Source organism: Myotis brandtii, unplaced genomic scaffold (genome assembly GCF_000412655.1).
Source record: "Myotis brandtii unplaced genomic scaffold, ASM41265v1 scaffold40, whole genome shotgun sequence".
Taxonomy (NCBI): domain Eukaryota; kingdom Metazoa; phylum Chordata; class Mammalia; order Chiroptera; family Vespertilionidae; genus Myotis; species Myotis brandtii.
In genome coordinates this window covers 2,526,469-2,535,274 of record NW_005365372.1, presented here as the reverse complement: position 1 = coordinate 2,535,274, position 8,806 = coordinate 2,526,469, and the positions used below count along the sequence as shown (strand labels likewise).

Sequence of the window (8,806 nt, the reverse complement as noted above, 5' to 3'; positions counted from 1 at the left end):
GCAGCCCCCCCCCCCCCACTGGGGATTGAGCCCACAACCCAGGCATGTGCCCTTGATAAGGATTGAACCTACGACCCTTCAGTCCACAGGCCTATGCTCTATCCACTGAGCCAAATCAACTGGGGCTGGGGTTATTTTTTTAGTTTCTCTTTCTGTGAGTTCATTATTGGGGTATAAAAAGGCCATAGATTTCTGGGTGTTAATTTTGTATCCTGCTACATTGCTGAATTCCTTTATAAAGTCTAGTAGTGTTTTGTTGGAGTCTTGAGGGTTTTCTATATATAATATCATGCCATCTGCGAATGATGTCAGTTTTACTTCTTTTCCTATTTGGATGCCTTTTATTTCTTTTTCTTGTCTGATTACTATGGCTAGTACTTCCAGTACTATGTTGAATAAGAGTGGTGAAAGTGGGCATCCCTGTCTTCTTCCTGTTCTTAGGGGAAATTTTAGTCTTTGCCTATTGATTAGGATGTTGGGTGTAGGTTTGTCATATAAGGCTTTTATTATGTTGAGGTGTGATCCCTCTATTCCCACTTTGTTGAGAGTTTTTATCAAGAAAGGGTGTTGGATTTTGTCAAAAGCTTTTTGTGAATCAATTGATATGATTTTGTAATTTTTGTCTCTCAATTTGTTTATGTGATGTATTACTTTTATTGATTTGTGGATATTGTACCATCCTTACATCCCCAGAATAAATCCCACTTGGTCATGGTGTATGATCTTTCTAATGTAATGCTGGATGGTGTTTCAGGATTCTTAGTATATATTCCCAGAGGTCAGATCATTTGGTCAAAAGGCAGCTCTATTTTTAAGTTTAAAAAATATTTATTGTTGAAAGTATTACATATATCCCCTTTTCCACCATTGACCTCTCTCACTACACAGGGCAAGAGTTGGACAGATGGATCTGTTTTTGTTCATCACTTTATGTTGTTCATTATATTCCATGAATGAGTGAGATCATGTGATATTTATATTTCTCTGACTGGCTTATTTCACGTAGCATGATGCTCTCCAGTTCCATCCATGCTGTTGCAAATGGTAAGAATTCCAGAGACAGAGAAGCATCGATCAGACAGTCAAACCTCAGAGGGAAAGTAAGGGAGGGTGGGGGTAAGGGGGAGAGATCAACCATAGGACTTGTATGTATGCATATAAGCCTAACCAATGGACACAAACATCAGAGGGGTGATAGCATGAGTAGGGGGGTGGGGGGACTATTGGGGGATAAGGACACATGTCATGCCTTAATCAATAAAAAAAATAAAAAGAGTTGGACAGATGAGGGGGGCAAGAGTATGAGGATGTGGGGAAGATGAATAAAGGGATAGGACAAAGAAAGACATGAAAATGAGTAAGTACTGTGATTGCAGTGGGGAGTCAACAATGATTATACAGGGAAGTTAATTTATGAAAGCAATGAAGATTGTATGAATAGTGTAGGGCCAGATTATGGTAGGAGCTCCTTAGAAACATAATGTAGGTTTGGATTGATAATTAATGGAGAACTATGTTAAGTATGTATTTCAGATTACATTGTCTTTAGTGCCATATAAAAGTGATGTTTTAGGGGGAAAAAAACTTAACAATTATTGAGTACTTTCCCTGTTCCAGGCAGTATATTACAATTATGGTTAAGAGGGTGGCCTTTGGAGTTGGTTAGACTTGAGTTCTAGTCCTGACTCTGGAATTTAGTAGCTATATGACTTTGGGGGAAATTACTTATTTTCTTGAGTCTCTGTTTCTTCTGTAAAACTGATGTAATAATATCCACCTCTCAAGGTTGTTCTATAGATCACATACATTGGAAAAGGGAAAACCTGTGAACAGGGAAGAGTTAGGAAGCTACTACAATTATTGAACGGTGATAAAACCACTTGAATATAGAGGGAAACAAACTGAAAAGGAAAAGTAAGGAAGTAGGACACAGGTGACTGACTCCCTCTATCCACTCAATTTGCAAGTTCCTTAATTCTGTTCATTTGACATAATTTGGAAATTTGAAATTACAGTCTGAGGTATATGGTCCCTCTCTGGACATTTTTGTTTGCTAATTTCCCTAGAGCTATAAATAGCCTTTTGCTCTCTTTTTCTGCTTTCCATTTCAACATCTCCTACAACATGGGATCCAAACACCCTTTCCTCAGTCAGTTATTAAGCAAACAATACAAAACAAAACAAAAACTCATTTACTTTCTAACACCGCACTTTCAATTTTTATTGGTTTTCAATTTCTTTCTCCATTCTTGAGTTTGCCAGTCAATCAGTCTTCCTGAGTATTCTCACAGAAGAAGGATCCCCTATCTTAACAAAAAGCAAAGCTCACAAAGAAACCCAATCCTGCCTTTTCTGGGCTTAGGGAAACCTGAAACTTTTTAAAACCTTCTGTGGCATCGCTCAGTCCTTCAGTGCCCAATTCCTGCTGTCATCCAACATCAGAACAATCAGTACATAATTAATAGGAGTCTTAAAATGTACAAGGTTCTGAAAGCCTGGGCTTTCTTACTAGCGTCTGGATTCAACATACAGCTTCCTCTTTCAAGGAATATCTGTCTTCTTATTTGCATACGTTTCTGAGCAGAAAGTTATATGCAGAACTTTTAGTCTCCACGGGAAAAGGTCCTTCATTCTAGTTTAATTTAATTAAAAGCTCCTTTTTTTTTTCTGTTTCTTCTATTCCTCTTCTCGGGGCGGCAATCGTCAAAAAGTAATGTTTCAAGAGATCTCGCGGTGCTATTCGAGATTCCCTATTTAAAAAAAAAAAAAAAAAGAAATGATGCAAACAAGTCTGTGCCTTCCGGGATTTGGGGCAGGGACTACAGAGTTCCCAGCGCAGTGAGAGCAGCCAAGGGAGGAGGCGGGGTTCTGGCGAGATCAGCCTTCCCCATTCCCCCACCCTTCTCTTCCAACCTCTGCTCGGCCCCTAGCTCAATTCCAGCCGTTGCTGCAGCTGCTCTCAAGCCATTTGCAGGACCCAAACAACCTCAACCACTGTTCCCAGGATGGTGATCCGTGTGTATATTGCATCTTCCTCAGGCTCTACGGCGGTAAGAAGGGTGGGGAGCCCACCTTTTTTGTTTTTCTACACAGCAGTCTTCTGCTGCGGAGAATCATTAAATTGCAGAAATTCTGGCAGCTTCTCTTTCGAAAGACATTCCCACCCCACCCCCTCCTTTTTTCCTTTCTTCCCTTTGTTGCATCGATTTCATTTTTCATGGAATTTAGCTTTGTTTGCCTTGTGAAGTGACGTTAGGGCCACGTTTCTTCTTTGAAGGAAAAAGAAAGCTTCCGAGTTTTAGTAGATGAGAGTTGGTGCTAGAGAGTCTTTAAGGTTAGGTGAAGTCATGGAAAAAATCACATACTGGTGAGTTTCAAAAGTGGGACATTTGACATATGTGCTCTAGTTACTGAGGTACAGGGCAGAAGTGCACATCTGTAAAGGATGTAAATCATGCTCTAACTGCTAATGACTGAGTGAAGGCCCACTGAGGCATTGTGTTTATTTTCAGAGAGTTATTTTGCTAGTATATAGGAGAGGGTGTTTAACTTAAGTCTAAAGATTGTTAGAACTAGGCAGAATGAGAGGGGAAGTTGGGAACAAGGAAACAAAGTTGTGGGTTTAAAAAAAAATTAAGGATGAGGGATTTGTTTTTTCCCCTCCCATATTGTCCCTTATTTTGACTTTTTTTTTCTTTTCTTTCAAAAGATTTTACTTCTAACAGTTCCTAACTGCTTCAAATGCATTGAAAAATTGAAAGGGAACTAAGGAGTAGCTTCTTATGCAGTGGAAGATTAAAGTTGCTGTTTCTTCAAATGATAGGACAACCCCCCCCCATTCACATGCTCTTAATTTATAATAATTTTCAACAGCTGTGGGTAGCAAAAGGATAAACAATTTTCAGTAGCTATGGGTAGCAAAAGGGTGAACGCTTAGTGTATATCCATGATAAGTGAAAGTGTTTACAACTCAAGAGAAAAGCCAACAGAGCAGATGTGTGGGTTCAGATGCAGGATGTAGGAACCCCCTCCCTCTTCTGAGCTTCAGAACACCAGCTTTCCCATGTTTTTGGTTTGTTTATTTACCACCAAAGAGATTTTGGAGTAGAACTGAAGGTTGTGTGAAATTACAAGAACCTTGATTGAATCTTTAACTTTGTCTTTTTGGCCACCATGTGTGGGTTGCTTAGACAGTTTTGAAATAGAATACCTAACCTTACATTTTTTCAGCAAAGTTAGGGTGAACAAAAGAAAATGTTTTATATTGCCTTTGAACCTTATGAGCTTCTTGCCTTATTATTTTCCATGTATATTAATTTTTATATTTCAAAGTAATATGTGAGTCGTTCAGAGTCTCAAGTACAATGCAATGATTGTAAAATTTTAAAGACCAGCTTAATACCTTTAGTTAAACCTTTACTTAGATTGAACAGATCAAGAAATTAGTTTCACTTTGGGTGATAAAGCAGTTTCAATATTGCTATTTATTCTTCCTTGGAAGCAGAGTCAAGAAGGAACTCCTTTCAGAATTTCTGTTCATGTAAGAGCAATTGTACCTCTCTCTTTGTTTAGATAAATTTCTAAGAGCCTGAAAAATGACTGCTCTCTCCTATTATGTCCATTTTTAGCCTCCATTGTTGAAGACTATGCAAGTAAATATTTATGCTCTTGTGTTTTGTTTCAATTTTGTTTTCTTATGGATAATTAGAGATTTGTCTGTTGTTGCAGCAATACTTCTGATGCACCTGTTACCAATGTTCTACTGCATATTACCAAAATAAATCCTCGTTTTATTATAATCTTACAGCACTTTCAAATAATACTAAAACAGTATAAATTGAGTGTACTTCAGGAAGAGATCCTTTATACAATAAATGGGGACACTTCAGTTTACAATACTAAGGGTTTTCCTCAAAGACTGATGCAATGTTGTTTTAAGATACAATTTAGAAAATTTGCAGCAAACATCATAATGGGAACCCAACAATTGCACAAAGGTATTCCTATTAAGTGACTAAGTGTAGTTCTCTGAAGAACATTTAAAATATAGCTATTGGTTTTGTATTGGTAATCTCTGACGGTTTTCTGACTCCTACTAATTGTTGTCATAAAAATAACAAATATTAGATGTTTTATCAGGCAGCATAGGATCTATTAACATTCTTTCTTTTTTTCAAGTTGCCCTTTACCTCAAAGCCTACCTCATAGCCTGATTTTTTTAATAAGTTTTCAAACTAGTACTCAATTCTGTCCCAATATGGAAGAGTAACACTTGCTTTTCAAGTTTAGAAATGAAAGCAAGTATGTTGGTTTTTGCAATGGATTTCTTGATAGTGACTATAATAATGCTAGAAACACTTAAAGTGTGTCAGATACTATCTCATTTTTTCTTGACAACTATAGTCCTATGAATTAGACACTATGATTATCTCTATTTTTAAGATAAGGAAATACAGGTTCAGAGAGGTTAAACAGGTTTCTCAAGGTCACATAACTAGTAAATCACAGAGCTTGAATCACATACAAGTTGTCTGAACCCAAGTAATGTGTTTAAACAACAAGATATATATCTTCCCATTGATGCTTGACAGCTAGGAGGAATAAGGAGATAAATGTTAACATAAGGTGAGAGGTATGGAAAGGAGTCAGTCTTCTAAGTGGAACAATTGCCTGGGCATATACATACAGGGGAATAGGAAAAAAAGGGGGCTAGTGTGAAGGAGGGATAGTATGTTTAAAGGTGAATGCCAGTAAGTGGAATAAATGACTATTCATTCAAGATCAGGGAGATTGGGAAGACATATGCACATTTGGAACTGATTTTTTATAGGTCAAGGTATGCAATTCAGGTCTTAATACTATTCTGTTTTATGGAAACCATTTAGAAGGAATGCAACTCCCAAACTGTCAGTCTATAGGAAGTGATTTCTGCATGTTCAGAACTGTTCATGCATATCTTGATTCACTATAACAGTAATGTACAGTATGATTTTCTTAGCCCATAAATTTACTTTTAATAGAAAAGCAATAGTAAGCACAGAGCTTATATAGCTTACTAAATTTCAATAGCTTTTAACAAAAATCAACATTGGCCTTTGGTTGGAATTACTAGAGTGATAATAGGTTGGTTTAAACTGGTTTAGGAGTTTTCCTTCTATACTTCTTTCCCTTAGATCTATAATGATCTCCATTTTGTGGCCTCTATGCATTCTAGGTATGATTTATGTAGAAATTTTAAAGTTGTGGTAGATAGATGATTTCTGTGAGTTTTATTTATGGAATAACTTTTGTAAAATGATTTCTTTTATGACTGCTAAAGCATAAACTACTTGGTTGTCCATATAGCAAATGAAATATGCATACATTGTCTGTATGGCAGTATTCAGTGTACATGTTATAAAAACAAGTGAGTAAAATGAACACTCATGATAGCCAGTGCATGAGTCACTAGTCACAGTATTTTCTTCATTCAGATAAGGACATAGAACAATAAGCCACAGTTCTTCATCTATATAATTCTCAATTAATTGCATCTTAGGTGACAACTTTGTTGCCTCTCTGTCTCTGTATTTATAAATCAAACATTGATTTGATGTATGCAGTGGTCTTTGCATAGCTTCCAAGGTTTGATTGAATTCTTTTTAAAGGTATTTATAAACTACTTAAAGGAGCAAAATCAGAAACTGTTCATCAGATGACTGGACATGCATTTTGGATGTCTTTAACAGTGGAAACTGGGCAGTTTTTACATGGCAAATGTAGGAACTCAAGATCAGTGCCTTCAGCTGGGTGCCCTCTGTTTGATGACTGACTTCCTAAATTTCACAGCAATGATGGAATATTTGGAATAATGGCTTGGAAAACACAGTTATCAATGGTGATGATTCTTGAGTATTTGAAAAGGTACTTAAGCCCAGCCAGTGTGGCACAGTGGTTGAGCATCAACCCATGAACCAAGAGGTTCCTGGTTCAATTCCCAGTCAGGGCACATACCCTGGTTGCAGGCTGCATCCCCAGTAGGGTCGTGTAGGAGGCAGCTGATTGATGATTCTCTCTTACCATTGATGTTTCTCTCTCTCTCCCTCTTCCTTCTTCTCTCTCTAAAATCAATAAAAACATATATATTTTTAAAAAAGATACTTAAAAGTCAAATAGTTGTAGGGAAGAATATATTATGGAATTTAGTAAAAGATTCATAATCTGGTAAGAGAGAAGAATATGAAGAATAAAATGCATTTATCCCTAGCTCAAAGACTAGTTACACTATTGAGGAAGGGTTTTGATCAATAAACCTTAAAGTCAGTCCTTCAAAGTCAGTCCTTCCCCTGGGTTAGCCTCAAAAAATAAAATAAATTCAAGCCCCACACACAATCGGGTCAAATGTTCAAATTCTCTGTAGTTAATCTTTAAATTATTTTCTAAAATATATACTGTGCAATCAAACATATATCTTTTACAGGAATATTTTCTGTTTTAACTGAATTATAATTGGTGAATGTTATATTTCATTACTTACTGATAAAGATAAACAGATTGAGAATCTGTTGGTGACTATCTGACCATCTGTTTTCTTTCAGATCTATTTTGCAGTCCACCAGGAGGCCTTTTAAACATGACACTTAATTACTTCTCAATCCAGACCAAGATTAAACAACTGTACATTAAGAGAGAAGGGAAAACTGATTTAAGCTCATGGTTTTTAGTAATATGAGAGGAAAAGCTGACTTTTTACATTTGGCCAGTAGTTAAGAATTCCAAGCAAAGGAATTATTTTCTAGCCCACTTTCTCACATTTTGGTTTTATTAGTTGTTTCAAAGTGCTGTAGATTGCCAGAATTGAGGCAAAATTTAAAAAAGAGTTTTAAAATATAATGACAATTTCAAAGGTTGTATATTTAAAACTATTCAGAGTCAGTGCCGCTAGATTTTTTTTATGTTTCATTACCCTTTCATTAACATGATTAATCAAGATTTGACTCTTGTGATAGTAAAGACTAATATTTATTTAATCATCATATATGTCAGGTATTGTGCCTTGTGCTTTACATAATTATCTCAATTAATTTTATTCCTAAAATAACATTGTGAGTTAAGTGCTATTATTAGATCCATGTCATGTAATCAGAGGGGGTATCTCTAAGACCAAGAAACATAAGGTACATTGCTTAAGATCAAAGAGCTGCAAATGGCAGAACTGGCATAAGAACCCACTCCTAAATACTGTGTTGTTTACACATCCACTTAGTGTATAGGTATTGAACAGAGATACGTCAATAGTACATTAAAATCTTGTAATATGATTAGGAATCTATAATTGCCATTTAAGATGGGATGATTTCTGAAAATAAAGAAAAAGGCTGGAGGATGCCTACCTAACAACCAAGCAAATGTGTCTGTATCCATAATCTGCATGAGAGTGGGGGAGGTAGGGAGGTTAGTAATGCCATTCTCATGTACATTTATTTATTTATCTCATGTTTATTTATTTATTTTCCTCACGGGAGGATATGTTTTTGTTGATTTTAGGGAGAGAGGAAGGGGGGAAGATAGAGAGAGAAAAACATCCATGTGAGAGAGAAACATTGATCAGTTGCCTTTTGTATGTGCCCTGACGGGATCAAACCTGCAATGTGCCCCGACTGGGAATTGAACCTTTTGGTGTATGGAACAATGCTCCAAGCAACTGAGCCACCTAACCAAAGGCACATTTTAAAGTAACATTTGTGCTACATATTGAACTATTATGTATTAATTTCTCTCCCTGAAAATTGTCTTTGCGTGGCTATAGACCAGGGGTCCTCAAACT

At 36.5% G+C, this 8,806-nt stretch overlaps 1 protein-coding gene across 1 annotated transcript in view; it reads left to right on the top strand.

The window, feature by feature from the left end:
- Positions 1-2,779: 2,779 nt before the first annotated feature.
- Positions 2,780-8,806, top strand: part of SH3BGRL (SH3 domain binding glutamate-rich protein like) — a 74,085-nt gene continuing 68,058 nt past the window's right edge. The window contains exon 1 of the mRNA XM_005873238.2: positions 2,780-3,050. Coding sequence (XP_005873300.1) covers positions 3,006-3,050 — 45 coding nt within the window. The 5' untranslated portion in view covers positions 2,780-3,005. The remainder of the gene's footprint in view (positions 3,051-8,806) is intronic.